General features: G+C 45.3%; 2 protein-coding genes across 4 annotated transcripts in view; one reads left to right on the top strand and one right to left on the bottom strand.

The window, feature by feature from the left end:
- Nucleotides 1-765: 765 nt before the first annotated feature.
- Nucleotides 766-15,531, top strand: LOC311140555 (band 4.1-like protein 4B). The gene is made up of 22 exons (XM_084175664.1): nucleotides 766-1,583; nucleotides 3,740-3,844; nucleotides 4,451-4,493; nucleotides 5,061-5,139; nucleotides 5,456-5,500; nucleotides 5,868-5,920; nucleotides 6,003-6,123; nucleotides 6,718-6,805; nucleotides 6,895-6,983; nucleotides 7,085-7,154; nucleotides 7,398-7,567; nucleotides 8,520-8,632; nucleotides 8,787-8,805; nucleotides 10,469-10,502; nucleotides 10,692-10,786; nucleotides 12,667-12,821; nucleotides 12,896-13,011; nucleotides 13,103-13,213; nucleotides 13,763-14,052; nucleotides 14,239-14,359; nucleotides 14,494-14,621; nucleotides 14,713-15,531. The coding sequence occupies exons 1-22, from the start codon at nucleotides 1,329-1,331 to the stop codon at nucleotides 14,774-14,776; spliced, it is 2,364 nt and encodes a 787-aa protein (XP_084031790.1). The 5' UTR covers nucleotides 766-1,328; the 3' UTR covers nucleotides 14,777-15,531.
- Nucleotides 15,532-16,141: 610 nt separating this feature from the next.
- The window catches only part of LOC311139900 (epithelial splicing regulatory protein 1-like), a 16,515-nt gene continuing 9,221 nt past the window's right edge, over nucleotides 16,142-23,435 (bottom strand). Inside the window, exons 13-15 of one of the 3 annotated variants that reach the window (XM_084174896.1) lie at nucleotides 22,103-22,217; nucleotides 20,955-21,081; nucleotides 16,142-18,293 (exon numbers count right to left, since the gene is read on the bottom strand). In XM_084174896.1, coding sequence (XP_084031022.1) covers nucleotides 20,980-21,081; nucleotides 22,103-22,217 — 217 coding nt within the window. In that variant the 3' untranslated portion in view covers nucleotides 16,142-18,293; nucleotides 20,955-20,979. Of the gene's footprint in view, nucleotides 18,294-18,603; nucleotides 19,005-20,954; nucleotides 21,082-22,102; nucleotides 22,218-23,435 lie in introns of those variants that run through there. The other 2 variants (XM_084174897.1, XM_084174898.1) reach the window with 2 other exon arrangements.

The following is a 23,435-nucleotide window of genomic DNA, read 5'->3' as shown; positions in this document are numbered from 1 at the left end:
CTGTCTGTTTGTTGATCTACTAAAAGTCAATTGATGGTATCTTACATTCTCAGAGTGAATTTTACAGATGAAAGATAATTCACAAGTTCTACATAATAATAATAATAATATGCCATTTAGCAGATGCTTTTATCCAAAGCGATTTACAGTCATGTGTGCATACATTTCTACATGTAATATCAGTTTCAGGTAAATGTAAGTATATTTGTGGTCAGTAGAGTTGCCTGTATGTATCAAAACGTTGTAGGAGTTGAGTCCTACAGGCTGCAGTGCAGTTAGTCCTCATTTAAACACATTCTTGTTACCTGCCCTAGATGTCTGCATGCTCCAGTTCAGTGCCAACATAAGTCCCAGACCATGTTGAACAGTCTACTGATCTCATAGAAAGACTTAGGAGGGGCATAGTAGCAATTACTACTAAGCAACCATAGCAGGCAGATATCTGGAGTGAGTAAAAGGAATATATTTGTTTTAGGACAGGTGAACTCTCTGCACTTCCACTGGTGTGTGTGCTTCTTTCTGCCTGAATCCCGCGGCTACAACATAATCCTACCGGTTTATTCTGAAATTGCATTCTTCTTTTTTTGCTTGTCCTCCACATTACATTGTCCCTATTGTGGTTTGTCCTCCACTGCGCTAGCCGTGGTGTCGCCTGTGGCCGGCAGGGAGCGCTGCTTCGCTGACACAGCCTGGCCCCAGTAAAAAAAAAAAAAAAGTTTGTTCTGCGTTGTGTTTTTACGCAGGCGCAAAGCATGCTGTTTGTCCAGTTTCTCTGGTTGATTTACCTGTGAGTTGGAGCAGTTTCGGTTCTTCGTGAGAGGATTAAATAATACCGACCACTGGTTTGAGTAAACGCGTCCCGGGAGACTAACCTCATTCCCCGGTATGTGAGACTATAGGGAAGCCCGCTGCGGAGCACGAGAGCTGCTCGGGATTTCTCCGGGATTTCTCCCAACATTTCAGAATCAGTGCAACAGCAGGTGCGCGAGCGGGGACGAAAGGCAGGCGGAGACGAAAGGGGGGTTGTGCTTCCGTGAGTGAGTTCACTATTGAAACCGAATAAATGATTGGGAAATTCAACTGGTTGCTTTGTTAATGTCGAATAGTCGGGTCCTGCTCAATTATGCGGCTGGTGATCCCCACTGCTGCCGACCTTCAGTTTCAGGATTCAGCGGCAGCTTGAAGTCTCCGTGCCTGCGGTGAGGGACTCTTCGCCCCGGGGTGGTGGCAGTGGGACAAACGCCACACACATTGTTTCCCTGTAGTAAGACTCTCCGTGGATACCGAACACGGTGCTCGCGCTGTGAGTAGAATTAACAATTGGAAAGATGATGGGCTTCCTACGCCGGACGTTCAGCCACCGCTCGCGCAGACGGTTTCAGACAGCGGACGAACCGGACGGGAAAGGAAGAGGGGGAACTGCGAACCCCGCGCTCCTCGCACACCAACAGCAGGTCGTCCACGCGCCCGCCGTGGTGACCGGGGGAGCGGCTGTGCACATCCCGGCGGCTGGGACCGCCAGGGATGCAATCACCTGCCGCGTGCTGCTGCTGGACGGGTCGGACGTTAACGTGGATATACCAGTGAGTGTGGGTGTGTGTGGTGTCTCCATATTATTTTCGGACAATTTTCTCTCAGCAGAATATAAACGTGGGTGTTCTTCTATGGTTGTATGGCTTAGGTCATTCAGCACCATGGAGTTTTCACACCTGTCATTGTGTGTCCTGTGCGGTGAGAGGTAGGGCTACAGATGGTGTTGTGGTCAGCCAATTCATCACATTACTTCCCCATTCTGACTGTTGGGAGGAAGCTGCTTACCTCAGAGAAACCTCCACCTCCCTCCCCTCCCCTCCCCTCCCTCCCTCCCCCCATCCCCTCCCTCCATCTCCTCCCTCCATCTCCCTCATCCCCTCCCTCCATCTCCCTCTCTCTCTCTGCCCATCTCTCTCTCTCTGCCTCATTCCCTCCATCCTCAGTTCTCTATCTCTGTTTCTCTCTCCCTCTCTCTCTGTGCCCATCTCCCTCCCTCTCTCTCTCTGCCCATCTCCCTCCCTCTCTCTCTCTGCCCATCTCTCTCTCTCTGCCTCATTCCCTCCATCCTCAGTTCTCTATCTCTGTTTCTCTCTCTCTCTCTCTCTCTCTCTGTCTCTGTGAGTGAATGATTTGATTTATCTCGTGGCGCTGTGACGAGAGAGTGTGTGGGTCCAGGGGAGATGGAGATGATTAGTATGTAGGCATGTGTGTGTCATGTTGTCTTGAGTGTTTTTTTATCTTAAAGGATGTTGTCTTGGGAGAGTTTTTATCTTAAAGGTCGAGTTTGTGCGTGTCTCATAGTCAATGAAGCCCTCTCCTGTCACCTTTTTTAACACTTACAGGAAGTCAGACTGCTGAGGGAATCAATGGTCATGAATACAGAGATCCTATGACCTAATGTTCCTGTAGAGACGCTAGTAGTTTATCATGATGATAATACGTTTGATTTGTATTGGGCAAAAGATTCTCTGGCAAATACACAAAACATCAGAACATGAGCGCAATTCACTGCGTGTGAGAGGATGTAAATTGCTGCGCTCAATGTCTTGAAGTTAAAATAGTGTATGTAAGGACTATTTCCTTTGTTTCCTCTTATTAATTCGAACTAGCTGGAGCAAATGCTAACGGCTCACAGGACATCAGCTGACTGAAACCAGAGTCTATATAGAGCTCTGACAGGAACAAGCCTGAACATGACTGCTGAATCCTCCCTCAGGGATTCATCTACAGGTGTATTGAGTTGAAATGAATTCAATTTGTCTTCATCCAAAATCGACCCGCTAGGGCCTGCCCTTTAGGCATGGCTGTGAGAAGATGTTTAAGGGTGGGGGTGCTGACTTTTATTTGTGTGTGGGGGGGGCAGTGCTGCTGATAATTTTTAATTAGTAAAGGCCCAGGGCACTACTTTTTGTGGAAAATATGAGGTATTTTAAAACATGTTTTTCTTCTTATTGATCAGGGGGTGCTGCAGCACCCTCAGGACCCCTACTTAGCATGGCTATGCCCCTAGGCGCTTTCAGCTAGCCACTACCCTAAACACTCATCTAGATATGAGTGGATTTCATGGGTATTAGCGCTATGGTGATAACTTCACCTTTTCTACCTTCTTATAGGCTTGGTGGACTTTGTCCCAATTTACTTGCACCTGCTGTCTAATCCAGATCTACACAAGAGCTTTGGAGATAATATCTAGGGGAAATGTCTGTCTAATGTCTGTCTATGGGAAATGTCTGTCTAATGTCTGTCTAGGGAAAGTGCCTTGGGTATGGGGTTGATTTGGGAGTGTGTGTGTCTGTGCTGTGATTTGACAGGAGCTGAGGAGAGGAACAGGAAGACAATAGTTTTTTTTTTGTGACCTCCCACTCTGTAACCACACAGAGATAGGCAGGTTCAGACTTGTTATCAGGGAACAAAGTACAAGGTTATCCTCTCTCTTTTAAAAACACACATTGTGAGGGGTGCAGCTTTTTAGTGGTTTAGGGCATTGCGTCTTGGTGGGTGTTCAGCTCAAGGGCGGGTGTTTCAAAGACAAAGGCCTGAATTATGGAAACTCCCCCAGGTTTTATCCCTCTGATTTTGCCCCAGATGCAGTCCCTAGTAATGACACACACACACTGTCATTCTGCTCCATATCCAGCATCAAGGTCTAGGCTATTTATTCTCCAGCCTCCCTATTGTGACTATAGTACACGTGTGTGTTTAACAGAAAAGGTCAAAGGGCCAGGAGCTGTTTGACCAGATCAGGTATCATCTGGACCTGGTGGAGGCTGACTACTTTGGACTGCAGTTCATGGACCCAGAACAAGTCTCGGTGAGTATACATAAAGCCTCTGAACACAAACACACACACCACAACCTGCCATTGCTGAGGGGTTTCCCTATGATGTAATGACACTAGTTAAATGAATCACAGTGTGGTGTTAAAATGATTGATCTGACTCTCCAGCTATCTGTCATATTCTCTCTCTCTCTCCATATCTCTGTCTGGCTCTGTCTGTCTTTCTCTACATTTTTATATGTGTGTGTGTGTGTGTATGCATGTATGTATGTATATATGTGTGTGTGTGTGTGTGTATACGTGTGTGTATGTATGTATGTATATATATATATATATATATATATATATATATATATATATATATATCATTTTTGCTAAAAGTAATACTATATTATTGATCAATTGACTATGACTTTTCAAATCACCCAGCAGTGCTAACTGCAGAGTTAGCTCCAGGTAAATGTTGCAATTCTTCAGCCATTCCCGGACCTGTGACCAAAAACATGCTACATATGGACAGTACCAAAACAAATGATCTAATGGTTCTGTCTCTTCGCAGCAAAATCTGCAGAGCTGGGATGGTTGTATCCCCCAGATGTATAACATTCTATTGATTCTCTACTTCTTTGTGTCTCTCAGCACTGGCTGGATGTGTCCAAGCCCATAAAGAAACAGATCAGAGGTGAGTCCATTAACTCCCACTATCTAATATTCGTAGTGTGTGTGGTGTATAGTACATAAGGTATAGTTAATAACAAGTGAAAGCCAGCTACTTTTGCCAGACTGTTGGCAGTGTCCTCTACTTAATATGTGTACTGTATACACTGGGTTTGTGTGCAGTGTTTGTATGGTGTGTGTGTGTGTGTGTAGCTAAGTGGGGGGGCAGGTGGCTCATTACCAGCTGTTGACATGGTGATTAGGGAGTGTTGCAGGATGATGCCCATGTTTACCTTGTCTGGAAACGCCCCTCTGAGAGAGAGAAGGTGCACACGTTTTGCAACCAGGGCTGCCTGGTTCTTACCCGAGTTTGCAGATTTTTTTTTTTTAATTAAGTGCCTGGTGTCCCCAGAGTTAAATTATATATATATATATGTTAGGGGAAAGAAGATAGACATGCCAATCTATTATTCTACCACATATTGTAAATATATATTATATTTACAATATGTGGTAGAATAATAGATTGGAATGTCTATCTTCTTTCCCCTAATTTAAACCCCCTCCCTCCCTCTCTCTCTGTCTGTTTCAGATGGTCCTCCATACAGACTGTTCTTCAGGGTGAAGTTTTACTCCTCAGAGCCCAATAACCTGCATGAGGAGTTCACCAGGTAACACCACACCTGGCTGCCTACACACACACACTCTCTCACGCTCATATACACACTCTCTAGCACACATGAATACACACACACAATCACACACACACACTTTCTCGTTCACACAAACTCCCCCCCTCCTGGGTGTAGTGTAGAGGTGTAAAGGGGCAGCGTAGCTAATTACTTTGGTCTAGTGGGGAAGAGACTAATCAAGGCAAAATGGACTGAGACCTCTTCAGAGAGAGACAGTCTGTGTGCCTGTCTGTCAGTGTGAAAGAGGGAAAGATTGAGTGGTTTTATTCTCTCACTCCTTTTGTCTGTGTTCCAGGTACCTGTTTGTGCTGCAGCTTCGACAAGACATTCTGTCCGGCAAGTAAGCAGCTCCTAACACCCCCGACACACACACACACACACACACACACACACACTAAACCTCACACACATTCTACACACTCTGTCTCTCTCTCACTGTGTTTCTCTCTCACTCTCTCTCTGTCTCTCTCCATCTGGGTCATGTCTCCTGTGTGTAGCTCTATAATAAAGTACAGGATCAGAACATCAGAGGGCTGCTAATTTGAAGAAAAGGACCTCTCCTCCCCAACACACACACACATATATATATATATATATATATATATATATATATATATATATCACACACAAAAATACTCTTGGAAGTAAGGCTACATGTGGTGTGTGTGGTGTGATCTCTGCTCTTTAACCTTCCTCTCTCCCTGCAGGTTGAAATGTCCATATGATGTATCAGTAGAACTGGGGGCCTACTGCTTACAGAGTAGGTGATGATTTACACACTACGGTATCTCTTCAATCAGTGTTTAGGTTTCTTTTACACCTGATTTATAACGTGTGTGTAGGTGAGCTGGGGGACTGTGATCCTCTAGAGCATTCTCCTGAGCTGGTGTCAGAGTTCCGCTTCACACCCAAACAGAGTGAGACCATGGAGGCAGACATTTTTAACAAGTGGGTGGACCTAAGGTGAGTTAAAACGCCATCGAACAGGACATCTTCACTCTGTTCCTCTCTCCCTCTGTTCCTCTCTCCCTCTGTTCCTCTCTCCCTCTGTTCCTCTCTCCCTCTGTTCCTCTCTCCCTCTGTTCCTCTCTCCCTCTGTTCCTCTCTCTCTCTGTTCCTCTCTCTCTCTGTTCCTCTCTCCCTCTGTTCCTCTCTCCCTCTGTTCCTCTCTCCCTCTGTTCCTCTCTCCCTCTGTTCCTCTCTGTCTGTGTGATGGATTAAGGGATTAGTCCCTGGAGCATCTTGATTGAATCCAGGCAGTATTTAACCCCGCTAGTGTATGATCGCTCCAATCTCAGATTAGATTACACACACACAGATTACACACACATACGCTGGGGCTCACTGAGCTGACATGACACCAGTGAAAGCGAGAAACCGAAGAGAAACCCTACTGAGTTTCGCGCTCTCTCTATTTGCCAGATAAACCCCTAGGCCCTAATCTGTTGTGTACATCTGAACTGGATCACTGCAAGAAATATGGAGGACATTCCACCTAGAGGGCATGATATGTGTGTGTTAGAGAGAGGCCGAGCACTTGTTTGTGTGTTTCCCCAGGGGTAAGGATCCATCACAGGCAGAGACCAGCTTCCTCAACAAGTGTAAATGGCTGGAGCTGTACGGAGTGGACATGCACTTTGTCAAGGTTGGTGCGTGTGTGTTGTTTTTGAAGGGAGTTGTGCTGGTGGTCGTAGAGTAGCATTATGAGCGTGTAACTGTGTGTGTTGTCCTCAGGGAAGGGACGGAGGAGAGTACGCTCTGGGTCTCACTCCCACTGGCATCCTGGTGTTTGAGGGCTCCGCCAAGATAGGCCTGTTTTTCTGGTAAACACACAGTCTTTGACATAAACACTCCAAAACACACTGATATATTCTTGAAAACAGCTGCATAGTCTCTGACAATGTCAACTGTGTGTGTTTTCCAGGCCCAAGATCACCCGCCTGGACTTCAAGAAGAGTCGACTCACTCTAGTGGTGACGGAGGATGATGATCAGGTGAGCAATATACACACACACACACACACACGGTGACAAATACCCCTGGCCATGACCCCACTCTCTGAGGGTGTTTTATATATGCAAAAAACATATTTCCATTTCACACCATCAATCATTTACAGGCTACACACTTGTGCATGAACACCCCCTATTTGACCTTTTGACTTGACGACAAAGATGATTTCATACATGGTTTTTGTCGGAGTGGTGGTTGATTGTGATTGGCTGTTGTGTGTTTAGGGGCGGGAGCAGGAGCACACCTTTGTGTTCCAGTTGGACAGTTCGAAGACGTGTAAACACCTGTGGAAATGTGCCGTGGAGAGCCACGCCTTCTTCCGGCTACGTCAGCCCACTGCTGGGAATGCCTCCCGCAGTGACTTCACACGCCTCGGATCACGCTTCAGGTTCAGGTGGGTGGGGCTTGCACCAACAGTCAACTCTACAACAGAGTCTGCGTCCAAAGTGGCACCCTATTCCCTATATAGTACACCACTTTTGACCAGAGCTCTATGGTGCACTATATGGTGAATAGAGTGCCATTTTGGATGCACTCAGAACTAGGTAGTGCACTAAATTAGGACTAATGCACCATCCGAGATGCAAGTTCTGTCTCTATGGTTACTTGATGGAAGCTATGGTTACAGGGATCTTTCCCTATGGTTACGGGGAGCTGTCGCCACGCCGTTTGTTTACAAACTGAAATGACCTTAAGATGCACACACTATTACACGCATATATCCCCATCATACAGGGACGCAGTATATTGAGTCATGTAAATGTTCTGTACATCCTAACATGCCAAATACAGACGCCAGCTACAGTTGGTCTTCGTTAAAGAGAAACTTCGAGATTTTGGCTATGAAGCCCTTATCTACTACCCCAGAGTCAGATGAACTCATGGATACCATTTTTATGTATCTGCGTCCAGTATGAAGGAAGTTAGCGGTATTTTCGCGAGCCAATGCTAACTGGCGTTAGCGCAATGATTGTAAGTCTATGATGTAGCTCAGTTGGTGTAGCTCAGTTGGTAGAGCATGGCGTTTGCAACGCCAGGGTTGTGGGTTCGATTCCCACGGGGGGCAAGTATGAAAAATAAAATAATGTATGCACTCACTAACTGTAAGTCGCTCTGGATAAGAGCGTCTGCTAAATGACTAAAATGTAAATGTAAATGAATGATATCTACTAGCATGCTAGCAGTTACCATAGACTTCCAGTCATTGCGCTAATGCTAGTTAGCAATTACGCTAATGCTAATTAGCAGCTTCCTTTAAACTGCACGCCGAGACATAAAACTGGTATCAATGAGTTCATCTGACTCACTGTGAAAATCCTTTAAAGTGTTCTCTCTCTCCTTCTCAGTGGAAAGACTGAGTACCAGGCGACTCACGGAGGGAGGCTGAGGAGGGCCAGTACGTTTGAGAGACGACCCAGCAAGAGATACCCCTCCCGCACTCACTCACTGGGGAGCAAGGGTTGGTATATTCCCCCCAGTACACCCTATAGGCTATACCCTACAGCTCCCAGTTACTCCATACAGTAAAACATCCATACAGGCAGTTTCCCATGTGAATTATCCTGTGCTTGATTCACTGACCTGATTTAACCTGGCTCTCTCTCTCTCTCCAGCCAAACCACTACACCTCAGGTGGGTCCCTGAGAGCACAGGACAACCAAGCATGTACAGTACCTTCAGAAAGTATTCACACCCCTTGACCTTTTCCACATTTTGTTGTTACAAAGTGGGATTTAAATGGATTTAATTGTCTTTTTTTGTGAACGATCTACAAAATACTCTGTCAAAATGTGAACGCTTAAAAAGAAATGTATGTGTGTATATACACTAATATATCTTGATTAGATAAGTATTCAACCCCCTGAGTCAATACATGATAGAATCACCTTTGGCAGCGATTACAGCGGAGTCTTTCTGGTTAAGTCTCTAAGAGCTTTCCACACCTGGATTGTGCAACATTTGCCCATTATTCTTTTCAACATTCTTCAAGCTCTGTCAAATTGGTTGTTGATCATTGCTAGACAACCATTTTCAGGTCTTGATATAGATTTTCAAGCAGATTTAAGTCAAAGCTGTAACTCGGCCACTCAGGAACATTCACTGTCTTCTTGGTAAGCAACTCCAGTGTAGATTTGGCCATTTAGGTTATTGTCCTGCTGAAAGGTGCATTTGTCTCCCAGTGTCTGTTGGAAAGCAGACTGAGCCAGGTTTTCCTCTAGGATTTTTGCCTGTGTTTAGCTCCATTACGTTAATTTTTTTTATCCTGAAAAACTCCCCAGTCCTTAGTGATTACAAGCATACCCATAACATGATGCAGCCCCCATTATCCTTGAAAATATGGAGAGTGGTATTTGGTTATGTGTTGAATATTTGATTTGCCCCAAACATAACACTTTGTATTCAGGACAAAAAGTGAATTGCTTTGCCACATTCTTTGCAATATTACTTTAGTGCCTTGTTGCAAACCGGTTGCATGTTTTGGAATATTTTTTATTCTGTACAGGCTTCCTTCTTTTCACGCTGTCAATTACGTTTGTATTGTGGAGTAACTACAATGTTGTTGATCCATCCTCAGTTTTCTCCTATCACAGCCATTAAACTCTGTAACTGTTTTAAAGTCACAATTAGTCTCATGGTAAAATCCCTTAGCGGTTTCCTTCCTCTGCGGCAACTGAGTTGGGAAGAACAGCTGTATCGTTGTAGTGACTGGGCGTATTGATACACCATCCAAAGTGTAATGAATAACTTTACTATGGTCAAAGGGATATTCAATGTCTGCTTTCCAATAGGTGCCCTTTGCGAGGCATTGGAAAACCTCCCTGGTCTTTGGTTGAATCTGTTAGAAATGTACTGCTCGACTGAGGGAACTTACAGATAATTGTATGTGTGAGGTACAGAGATGAAGTAGTCATTCAAAAATCACGTTAAACACTTATTGCACACTGAGCTAGTCCATGAAAATTAGGTGACTTGTTAAACACATTTTTACTCCTGAACGTTAGGCTTGCCATAACAAAGGGGTGGAATACTTATTGACTCAAGACATTTCAGCTTTTCATTTGTAATTCATTTGTAAAAATGAATTACACTATTTAATCCATTTTCAAATTCAGGCTGTAGCACAGCAAAATGTGGAAGAAGTAAAGGGGTGTGAATACTTTCTGAAGGCACTGTATGTTGTGTGTTTTTTCGTGTTAATGAGCAGTATGTGAATGAGCATGATGCACATTGTTGTAAAATGTATGATCTGTATGTAAATGTGGTCTTATTAAGCAGTTATGTTGTTCTGTTTCAGCACCCACACCAGCCCCGAACCTAGTCTACACCCAGTAAGACACACACACACACACACACACACACACACACACACACACACACAATGGCTCCTCATGGATATGAAGGTTAAAAAAAGAAAATGTCAATGGATACCTTTGACTGATTTACCATGGCAATGCATCTGCAATATTCAACTGAATATTATTTTCTCACTGTTTTTGCCTCCATCTCTCTCTCTTCAGTACCAGTGTAACATCCCTATAGCCCATGAGCCTTGGCACCCAGCCCTCACACCCCCCATCTACATACAACGCTCAGGACACACATCCCCACACAGGTGAGACAGACACACAGACAGACACACAGGGAAGGCCAGTTGGCGTCTTAATGGCATATAGTGAAAATCCCCCTAGCCCCCAGAGTTCTCTCTCATTTCAGAGGTGCAGTCTTTCTCTCTGCCTGGTGGGCTCTACTCCCTTTATCTTTTTAAAATGTCTTTCATTTCACATCACTGTTACATCATTCATGTGTTGCGTCATTCAGACCGGCTGTGTGTGTGTGTGTGTGTGTGTGTGTGTGTGCTCACCGTGTGTGTGTCATGTTCCATGTCCAGAGCGCCTGCCGCAGTAGCAGTGAGTCCAGAGCCCAGTCATCAGTCAGTACCAGAGAGGACCAGCGGGTCTTTCCCAGGATCCATCAGTGTGGTGTACAGAGACAAGGTCATGACTGCACTCTGACCCCTACACCCTAACCTCTACAGCTCTGCCCCAGGACCCTGTCCCAAACCCACCACTAAATCTAAACTCTAACACATACACACATGCATAGGAGAGAACTGGAATACAGAAGACTGAGGGAGACAGATGAACACTCTGGTTGTGGACTCCTGGACCAAAATACATGGCCCTCATCATCACCACCATCATCATCATCACCACCATCATCATCACCACCATCATCATCACCACCATCATCATTACACACCAGCCTTGTCTACCATGTGTCTTCTCCATCAGATCCCCACCACCATGCTGGGGAGGGAGAAAGAGCCTGTAATAACAGAAAGAGAGTGAGAGACTTTAAACACAGAGACCATAGAGAGATCTCTCTCCTAGTGGATTGGACCATGATGTTTAATGGTTCATGTTCAGTGCCTTGTTAGTTCATGTGATTGTTGAAACTTCAGTGTCTGAATGCTACAAAGTCCTCAAATTTAACTGGGTAAGATTGAAATTATTTTTATGCTATACAAAACAATCATACCGTTACTTTATTTTCCTGCCCAGTTAGCGGGTAGATTTGCTTTTAGACAAATCCTTTCAGAGCAAGCCAAATAAGTTCATGTTATTGCAAAGTTATCCTAGATCAGGATTCATTGTTTGAATGTAAGATGCAAAGCATTTGAGTGTGTGTGCAGTGTGTGAAGTAGTCTGTCATCATATGCTGCTGGAACTAGGGATTACATGGTTCTACATTACATCTGTAGGTGAATATAGCTACTTTGGAAATCTCAGATGAATGATTAAGGAGAATGTGCTTGTTAAATTGTTATCAGCGATTATATACATTACAATAGGATGTCATGTTATGGTAACCTTGCATTGATCTATTGCTGCATATCTACCTTTGTTCTTCGGAGACATGAATGTTATGCGTGTGAGAGGTTCTGACTCAGCTTAATCAATAGAATGGCACTGATACCCTTGTTGTTTACCTCTGTTAATGCTGATTGTGTTTACATCCTGGTCATGCTCAACATTCCTTCCTGTTGCCTTAAAATGACTTCTGTCACAACCAGCCTTGGTTGCTATAGCTGCAGCCTTGTTGAATAAACACACTGCTTAAACTCTTTCACTGAAGTTTAATAATGTACACACACACACACAATGAATGACTGTGTTAAAATGATGTGCCATACACACACAATAGACAGACTACTAAAGCACAGGCGGCTGGTTGTACCTTTAATTGGGGAGGACGGGCTCATAGTAATGGCTGGAATGGAATGGTATCAAAGGTGGTTTCCATGTGTTTGATGCCATTCCATTCACTCCATTCCAGGCATTATGAGATGTCCTCCCCGCAGCAGCCTGTGTACCAAAGAGAGGTTTAAAAACTATTGTCACTGTGTGGTAATGGAGATGAACCAGGGTGCTGTCTGAGGTGCTGGTTCTGGCTTTCTGGACTGTTTGAGTGTGTGTGATGTGCTGTCCCCAGTTTCCCTCTGAGTGGTCCTGTCCTGGGAGGGGAGCAGCAGTTCAGTGTTGAGGAGAATGAGACGCCGTACTCTGGAAGCATGCACCATCGCCACCGCAGTCACACACACTACGACAACAGCCAGGGGACTTATTGTCACACACACAGCAAGAACAGTGAGTATACACACACACAGGTATACACACCACGGCAGCCAGGTTATATGTTAACACTGTGTGTGTGTGTGTAGAACACAGAGCCCCTCCCTGTCCTGTAGATGAGTTGGAGCTCTGTCTGCTCAACCCCCTGGAGACAGACAGCAACACCTCTCCCTGGCCTTCACTTCATGTCAACATGGACAACAAGGTACAGGAACACACCAGGTGACACATTTTAGCAGTTATTTTAGTACACATTTGGACTCCATTTCTCTCTCTCTCTCTCGCTCATCTCTCAGGCGGAGGAGAAGCAGTTGTCTGAGAAGTCTCTCCACCCCTCCTCTCCCCGCAGCCCTCCAGACCATCTCAAGTGTAACATCCTCAAAGCTCAGATGGAGGCTCTCTATAGAGTGAGTACTGACCCCTAGTGAGTGATGGAGGCTCTCTATAGAGTGAGTACTGACCCCTAGTGAGTGATGGAGGAGCTCTATAGAGTGAGTACTGACCCCTAGTGAGTGATGGAGGCTCTCTATAGAGTGAGTACTGACCCCTAGTGAGTGATGGAGGAGCTCTATAGAGTGAGTACTGACCCCTAGTGAGTGATGGAGGCTCTCTATAGAGTGAGTACTGATCCCTAGTGAGTGATGGAGGCTCTCTATAGAGTGAGTACTGACCCCTAGTGAGTGATGGAGGGTCTCTATAGAGTGAGTACTGACCCCTAGTAAGTGATGGAGGCTCTCAATAGAGTGAGTACTGACCCCTAGTGAGTGATGGAGGCTCTCTATAGAGTGAGTACTGACCCTAGTGATGGAGGCTGTCTATAGAGTGAGTACTTACCCCTAGTGAGTGTGTGTTTGCAGTAGCCGTGTAAAAGCTAACATCCTCTTGTCCTCTCCTCTGTCATTCCCCTGTCCTCTCCTCTGTCATCCTCCTCTCCTCTTCTTCCTCTCCTGATGAAGGATGCTCCACTGACGCCCAGAGGGAAGACATCTAGTCAGGAGATCAACGACAGGCCAGTATTACCAGTGATACAGTACTCCTCCCAGTGTGTGTGTTTGATGGTAGATAATGGTATGTGTGTGTGTCTCAGGTATCAGAGCTCCAGTCAGGACTCTAGAGACTCTGCCACGTCCAGCCTGACCACAGAGAAAATGTCCCTCCGCCCAGACCACAACTCAACCACAGACAGACCCTCTAAGTCTAACTCTAACCCCAACCGCAGGAAAAGACTGGTCAGGCAGTTCAGCTTGTAAGTATGGCAGGGTATTCACAACATGCTCTGGGATTCCATACGATGCTCACATCTGTGTCCTGTACTCCGAGTACTGTCATAGGCTAGCCACTATACACAAAAACCTATGATGTTAGTTATTCAGTACTCATGTGATACATTTACAATGTTGTGGCTGAACACTGTCCTGTAATTGGTCCTCAGTAACCATGAGGACGAGGATAATCTCCCAGAGGCCCTTGCAGCGATCTGCAAGTCTGGATCTAACAACTCACTGGACAACCAGACACAACCCTCCATATACCCCCAGGAAACACACACACAGGTTACCATCCCCCAGAGCACTCAGCATCACACGCACACACTTTTCTAATTTGGATCAGAGCCATGACATTTCTAAGTAAATACCAGGATAATAGTGGATTGTGAACTAAACTGTTTTGTGTGTGTGTGTTGCAGATGGACATGCCGATACTGGAGCTGGGGAGTCCATGCTGTGAGCGTTCCCCATCTCCCCACCTCTCCCCTTCCTACTACCACACCTCTATCCCTCACCTGGTACCCTACCTCGCCTCACACACCGACAGGTAACACACACTCAGGTTACAGACACACTAACATCTAACACACACACACAAATCCCAGTCATGTAACATTCCTGTGTGTGTCTGTGTTTAGCGGGGAGGAGATGAGGTTGGGCAGAGAGAAGATTCTCAGGGCTCTCCTGATGACGGAGCTCTGAGTCCCCTGACCCCTGTGACATCATGGATGTCTCATGGACCCGGTCTGAGATGACCTTCAGGAGTCCCACCTCCACTGGCCGCACTCAGCATTTAGACATTTACATAATGCAGTCAACCTTTCTATATTTGCATAAAAACGACTTTGCTTAAGTGTTATTTTACAAGGAACATGTTTTATGTATACCCACAGTACAGACCCTGAAATAACATTAACACATGCTCAGAGAGAATCAAATAACCAGGCAGACAGACAGACAGACAGGCGGGCAGAGGGACGGGTGATGATGAAAGATAGTACGGTTACTGCTGGGAATCCTACACACTCGAAGCCCTAACTGTTTAAATGATGACACAATAAATAATTTGTCATGACTTATTGTATTGTCAAGTTGACCCGCTCTAATCAAACTGCTACATGCTGGTAACTGTTCCCAGGCGAAAATCTGCAGAGCTGCAGTCCCATTCCTGTCCTGTAGATAGAGACACACCCACACAGACTGCAGCTTGGATCAGTTGTAGTTTCCGTAACCACTACCTAGATCAGGCATTTTTTACATCCTCCTAATAGTTAATGTTAGAATTTTTGCGATTAAACTGATCCTAGGCCTGTGGTTACGCAGAACTAACTGGAGAGTTTGGGTCAGAGCTCAGGTTACAGCTCTGCCATGTTTCTGTGCAGTTCCTTATTGCTGTTCTTGTCTATGTTCTATACCCCTGTGTTTAACCCTAATAAAGACAACATGGTTACTTTTACTCCTGCTCTGTCTGGTCTCTGCTCAGAAGTGTGTGTGTGTGTGTGTGTGTGTGTGTTGGGGGGGGGGGGGGGGGGTTCCTGTCAGTGTGTGAGTGTGTCAGGTAAATCAAGAGTAACCGGTGCATAAACAGGATCAGGTAGGGTGTTGTGGAGTGAGTGAAGGAGAATGTGGGTGGGGTTGTAGTGTTACACAATGCTAGTTCTGCACTAACGAGGTCCTGCTGCTCCTTGTTTACTCTCTTCCTCTACCCTCACCCCCCCCCCTCTCTCTCTCCCTCCATTCTTTACTGCTAGAAAATACCATCCTGTGGTATAATGTCTCTAATGTTTCAGGATGACAATAGTACTGTGAGAGAAGGTGTGTTAGGCTCTGAGAGTCAGTGCACTGTGACCGGGAGTTCTCAGTGTTCCTCCTCCAGCCACATTCTGTCAACAGCGGCCCCACCTTAGCAGTATGAGAGGTGTGGGAGTGCGTGAACGCACCAAATCACAAACCCACTTATCATAGGTTCTTCACTCCAATTTGATCACTTGATCGTTGTAATGAATAATGAATTCACAGACAGTGCGTGTGATTTGTAATTAATGAGTTTCCCAGACAGGCTTGTTTCACATGTTCTATTTATTAGAGTGTCAGTGTGGTCACAGGAGAGTTCCCTGGACAGCCAGGGACCCACAGTCACAGCAGACATCAACATATTACATCTTCATCATCATTGGCCATTTATAGCTCTGTCTAATCTGGCCTACATGGGAGTAAAACACATTGGGTGAGTTTCAATAGTCTAAAGTGGGCTCATCTCCTTGACTCCTCTCCTTAGTCTGCATTGATCTGAAAACTCATGATAGATGAGAACAATATGTCCTTTTACGTCAGTGTAGTAGACTGTTGAGATGCAGCCATGCAGGCACAGTGACATGACAGTAAGGCATCTGAGATATCACAGTGATAAATCTCCATCACAGTGACATTACAGTAAGGCATCTGTGATAGCACAGTGGTAAATCTCCATCACAGTGCGAGACTGAGCAGGGCTGAGTGTGTGGATTAGGGATAGGAGTTGGGACCGAGCTGGGTTAGGCAATAGACAGTGTTGGAAAAAGTACTCAATTGTCATACTTGAGTAAAAGTGAAGATACCTTAATGGAAAATGACTTAAGTAAAAGTATCTGGTTTTAAATGTACTTAAGTACAGTGGTGGAAAAAGTACTCAATTGTCATAAAAAAATAAATGCTATACATCAAATTCCTTATATTCCAAACCAGACGACATGATTTAATTGTTTGTTTAATTTATGGACAGGCACACTTCAACGCTCAGACGTCATTTATAAACGCAATATTTGTGTTTAGTGAGTCCGACAGATCAGAGGCAGTAGGGATTACAATGCATTATATTGATAGGTGCGTGAATTGGACCATATTGCTGTCCTGCCTGAGCATTCAAAATTACTTTTGGGTGTTGGAAAAAGTATGGAGTAAAACATACATTATTTTCTTTAGGAATGTAGTGAAGTAAAAGTAGTCAAAAATATAAATAGTAAAGTACAGATACCCCCCAAAACTACTTAAGTAGTACTTTAAAGTATTTTTACTTAAGTACTTTACACCACTGGCAACAGGAATAGTGATCTCCTGGCTCTGGGCTCAGCTTGGCGTCACACACAAAAGGCAAGGGTGGAGTGGCACTATGCAACCATAAACAGGTCAGATGGGAGGGGTGTGGGAGTGATTCAGCATTTGATTAACTAACTACATGTAACTTTTATGTCAGACACTATGCTGTTGATATATAGTGTAATCTGTATAGTAATCGGATTGGTTAGCAGTGCTTTGGTATTTGCCATAACATGTAAACATCTGAGTGTAGCTAGCACTACTAACTTCTTCATGCAGGAAGCTTCCTAATACAATATTCTAGTATTGGATTGTAAAATTATAGAAAGTATAAAGAAATAAAATGTCATATAACGTTTTTAAACAGACAGTATAAAATAAAATATATACATATACGTAGAGTAGGACAGTATGAACATTCCTCTTTCTCTCGCTCTCTCTCTCTCACACACACACACACATGCATCCACACGCACTTACACACGTCATGATGAAAGGTTCAGATCAATAATTACTACTAAACGCAGCTCTACTTCTAACAGACGTCTCCTGAAGTGGTTCTAACACCTTCTAACATCTCTATAAAGCTTTTTTAAAATAGTGTGTGCAATATAAGACAGAGTTGCATTTTGGCTGAGGCAAAGCTCTGATATAAAATACATTTCTGCTCTCATGCATATACACTGTATATACAACTCAGACTAGGAACATACATCAGAGCTGGAGGCCAGGACATTCCCCCACATATCCTTTGGTGTGTGGGTGTGTTTTTGTTGTGTGTGTTGTGTGTGTTGTGTGATAGTGTAGTGCAGGAGTGTCAAATTTTCAGCACAATTTAATATATCGAGCCATTTCTTATAAAATAAAATAAAAGTACATATAACCAATTTTCAGTGTGGCCCTCCAGACCTGGGTGAAAACCCAATGTGGCCCTCGGGGTAAAATTAGTTTGACACCCCTGGTATAGTGTGTGTGTAATGGGTAGTGTGCGACAGTGTGGGGATCTTTGAGCCTTCTACAGCATGTTTCGGTCCAGGTAGTGCCCTCCCTGCTTGGTCAGAAGAGGGGGAAAGGGCATCAGAGCATCACCACTGCTGGACTGACCAATCATACCGCTCAGGACAGGCAATGCCTCCATAGGACTCTACAGAGAGAGGGAGAGAGGCAGGGAGAGATGGGGAGGAAGATAGAGACAGGAAGTGATCGTACAAGGAAAGGAGTCTGTGGTTTGAAGGTTGTCTTGTCCCAGCACCAGAGGATTCCATCACTTAGTCCACCACCTCCCCACCTAACACACTAGTACACCACTGATAACACTATCTAGCACACTACAATGCCCCAAGGAGGAAAGGGGGAACACACCTTGGAAGGGCTGAGTCAGACAGCAACAGGTACAGTGCCAGTCAAACGTTTGGACACACCTACTCATTCAAGTTTTTTTTTTTTTTTTTTTTACTATTTTCTACATTGTAGAATAATAGTGAAGACATCAAAACTATGAAATAACACATATAGAATCATGTAGTAACCAAAAAAGTGTTAAACAAATATATTTTCTATTTGAGATTCTTCAAATAGCCACCCTTTGCCCTGATGACAGCATTGCACACTCTTGGCATTCTCTCAACCAGCTTCACCTGGAATGCTTTTCCAACAGTCTTGAAGGAGTTCCCACATATGCTGAGCACTTGTTGGCTGCTTTTCCTTCACTCTGCCGTCCGACTCATCCCAAACCATCTCAATTGGGTTGAGGTCGGGGGATTGTGGAGGCCAGGTCATCTGATGCAGCACTCCATCACTCTCCTTCTTGGTAAAATAGCCCTTACACAGCCGGGAGGTGTGTTGGGTCATTGTCCTGTTGAAAAACAAATTATAGTCCAACTAAGGCCAAACCAGATGGGATGGTGTATCGCTGCAGAATGCTGTGGTAGCCATGCTGGTTATGTGTGCCTTGAATTCTAACTATATCACAGACAGTGTCACCAGCAAAGCACCCCCACACCATAACAACTCCTCCTCCATGATTTACGGTGGGAACTACACATGCGAAAAATCATCCGTTCACAAACACCGTGTCTCACAAAGACACAGTGGTTGGAACCAAAAATCTCAAATTTGGACTCCAGACCAAAGGACACATTTCCACCGGTCTAATGTCCATTGCTCGTGTTTCTTGGCCCAAGCAGGTCTCTTCTTCTTATTGGTGTCCTTTAGTAGTGGTTTCTTTGCAGCAATTCGACCATGAAGACCTGATTCACACAGTCCTCTCTGAACAGTTGATGTTGAGACGTGTCTGTGACTTGAACTCTGTGAAGCATTTGTTTGGGCTGCAATTTCTGAGGCTCGTAAATCTAATGAACTTATCCTCTTCAGCAGAGGTAACTCTGGGTCTTCCATTCCTGTGGCGGTCCTCATAAGAGCCAGTTTCATCATAGCGCTTGATGGTTTTTGCAACTGCACTTGAAGAAACTTTCAAAGTTCTCGAAATGTTCCGGATTGACTGACCTTCATGTCTTAAAGTAATGATGGACTGTTGTTTCTCTTTGCTTATTTGAGCTGTTCTTGCCATAATATGGACTTGGTCTTTTACCAAATAGGGCTCCTTCTGTATACCCCCCCCTACCTTGTCACAACACAACTGATTGGCTCAAACACATTAAGAAGGAAAGAAATTCCACAAATTAACTTTTAAGAAGGCACACCTGTTAATTGAAATGCATTCCAGGTGACTACCTCATGAAGCTGGTTGAGAGAATGCCAAGAGTGTGCAAACTGTCATCAAGGCAAAGGGGTGTCTACTTTGAAGAATCTCAAATATAAAATATATTTGGATTTATTTAACACTTTTTTGGTTACTACATGATTCCATATGTGTTATTTCATAGTTTTGATGTCTTCACTATTATTCTACAATGTAGAAAATAGTAAAAATAAATAAAAACCCTTGAAGGTGTGTCCTTGAAGGTGTGTCCAAACTTTTGACTGGTAGTGTAGAAATTGACCATATAGAACAGGTACGGTTCTAGTTTCCACCAGATAATGTTGTGTTGATCAGGACACAGAGTAGAAGTTCTCCCCAACCACTGGTCCAGGATCAGATGTTTTCTACCTCCTGATGGTTCACGTTAGGATTGGGTGTGTGGGGTAATCTGATCCTTGGGTGTGTTGGGTAATCTTTTCCTAGATCTGAGGTTTGGATTGGCTGTGTGGGGTAATCTGATCCTAGAGGTTAGGATTGGGTGTGTGGGGTAATCTGATCTTAGATCTGTAGTTAGGATTGGATGTGTGGGATAATCTGATCCTTGGGTGTGTGTGGTAATCTGATCCTAGATCTGAGGTTAGGATTGGGTGTGTGAGGTAATCTGATCCTATATCTGCACTGTCAAAAAAAGATGTAAAGAAGAAGGAAATCAGATGGAATAGGATTGCGAGTTTGCTCAATTAAAATGTTGTTGAGCAAACTCACAATCCTATTGCAGTTGGTTGCCACAGATTTAGGATCAGATTACCCCACACACACAATCCTAACATGATCCATCAGGGGATAGAACACATCTGATCCTGGACCAGTGGTTGGGGTGACACTTCTACTCTGTGTCCCGATCAACACACATTCTCTGGTGGAATCTAGAACCATAATCAATTTTTTACAGTGTGTGGTTTGGGGCATTGAAATCCCCCCTAGCTAGACTCTACCCCGTGACCCCCTAGTAACCCGGAATCTCAGACCACACCCACAACCACGTCGTCCCGGAGATGAAAAAGAGGAGAAACACACCCCATGACCCTGTCAGCCAATCCTTACCTTCCGCCTGCCTAGGACACACCCCTTAAATACACACCCACTCTTTGGGCTGCGTGAGCAGGGTCCGGGAGGGATCGTGATCATGCACGTTAGCATGAGCGTGCACAAGGCCATCCTCAGTAGCGTACTATAGTGTTGGGGGGGACAGAGACACAGGGGACTGAGACAGAGACAGACAGGCTGGGTTGGGTTGGGTTGGGCTGGGCTGGGCTGTGTGTTCAGAAGAGTCAGCCTTTGCAAGTTGCTTACTTGTGATTTATCTACAGTATATAGTATCACCTTAACTTCCAAACTAGTGTTCATTAGCACAGGCTGAACTCGTTGTCTATTTCCTAGTGAATCAGTGAGGAGCAGCCTCTTGTAAATCAAGTCCATGCAGGCAGTGGAGCTCCACCCTACATAATGCCTGTGGGTGTTTGGGAGGGAGGCAGAGGGAGAGGACAGAATAGGGAGGGTAGACCTGACTAACTCGTTTGATAGCCTCCAGGCAAACACAGTGGATGCCTGACAGTATAGTACACTCCTCCAATAGCAGATTTGAATATTTCCTTTGGATCGACCGTGAGACATGAGAGGGCACGGCAACACATACCATACCGGTCACATTGCACACACACACACACACTTTCTCTAACACACATGAATGTACACACAGACTTGTATAACTAACCGTGTGGGGACACACAATTCAGTCCCATTCAAAATCAAATTTTTCCTAACCCCTAACCCTAAACCTAACCCTTACCCTAAACCTTACCCTAACCTTAACCTTAACCCTAACCCTAACCTTAACACCAAAACCTAACCTTAACCCTATCCCTAAACCTAACCTATGTTGCTCTGCATGTGCTCACTGCTTATTGTTTGTCTGTATTGTTATTGGAATAGTTTTTAATAACCTGCCCAGGGACTGTGGTTGAAAATTAGCTGGCTGGCTAAAACTGGCACTTTTACTGAAACGTTGATTAATGTGCACTGTCCCTGTAAAAATAAAAATAAACTTAACTCAACTCGACCCTAGCTCCTAACCCTAACCCTAAAACTAACCCTAGCTCCTAACCCTAACCCTAAAACTAACCCTTCTCTTCCCAACAAGTATAGTTAAACACGTCCAAGTGCACACTCACACACACACACACACTGTTTACCTGGTATCCCTGAATGGTGTTGAGCAGTTCTTTGTAGGCGAGTCCATGCATACGGACCACTCCCCTAGGGGAGGGGGAGGGGTAGTACCCTATAGTGTTGGGAGAACCTGGGGGACTGGAGAGAGGGAGGGGGAGAAGAGAGGAGAGAGAGAGAGGGTGAGGGGCAGAAGAGAGGAGAGAGAGAGGGTGAGATATAAGGAGTGAGTTGGAGAGGCCATAACAAAGAGTATTATACATCCTGAAATGCCATGAGGTGCATGCAGTAAATATCCGTTACGGAAATATCACATGATTTCACATGTGGAAAATCACGTGATTTTATTTGAAATTCCACATGTGAAATCATGTGAAATTGTGTTTTTGGAACACTTCACTTGTTTTCACGTGTAGTTTAATGTTATCACATGTTGCTTTACATGTTGTCACGTTATCACATTAACTTAATATAAGATCAAATGTGATCACATGAAAATATGTGTTTTTGGAACACATAACTCAATGTGGTTTTTCCGTCAGGGATATCACATCCAAATAAACTTGAATGCTGAGAGAGAGGGGAGAGGAGGGGAGGGGAGAGAGAGGGGAGAGGATGGGAGGGGGAGAGAGAGGGGAGAGGAGGGGAGGGGGAGAGAGGGGAGAGGAGGGGAGGGGGGAGAGAGAGGGGAGAGGAGGGGAGGGGGGGAGAGAGGGGAGAGGAGCGAGAGTGGAGAGAGAGGGGAGAGGAGGGGAGGGGGGAGAGAGAGGGGAGAGGAGGGGAGGGGGGAGAGAGAGGGGAGAGGAGGGGAGGGGGAGAGAGAGGTGAGAGGAGGGGAGGGGGGAGAGAGAGGGGAGAGGATGGGAGGGGGGAGAGAGAGGGGAGAGGATGGGAGGGGGGAGAGAGAGGGGAGAGGAGGGGAGGGGGAGAGAGGGGAGAGGAGGGGAGGGGGGAGAGAGAGGGGAGAGGAGGGGAGGGGAGCGAGAGGGGAGAGAGAGGGGAGAGGAGGGGAGGGGGGAGAGAGAGGGGAGAGGAGGGGAGGGGGGAGAGAGAGGTGAGAGGAGGGGAGGGGGAGAGAGAGGGGAGAGGAGGGGAGGGGAGAGAGAGGGGAGAGGAGGGGAGGGGGGAGAGAGAGGGGAGAGGAGGGGAGGGGAGAGAGAGGGGAGAGGAGGGGAGGGGGGAGAGAGAGGGGAGAGGAGGGGAGGGGAGAGAGAGGGGAGAGGAGGGGAGGGGGGAGAGAGAGGGGAGAGGAGGGGAGGGGAGAGAGAGAGGTCATTGTGGTCTTAGTGCTGTTTGCTGTTCCTTCTGATACCTCACCACTCCACTCCACCGCTCAGTCATTAACTACCCTTGTGTATG

Source organism: Coregonus lavaretus, assembly GCF_964263955.1.
Source record: "Coregonus lavaretus genome assembly, chromosome: 13".
In the NCBI taxonomy this organism is placed as follows: Eukaryota; Metazoa; Chordata; class Actinopteri; order Salmoniformes; family Salmonidae; genus Coregonus; species Coregonus lavaretus.
This window is presented reverse-complemented; position numbering and strand designations above follow the sequence as displayed.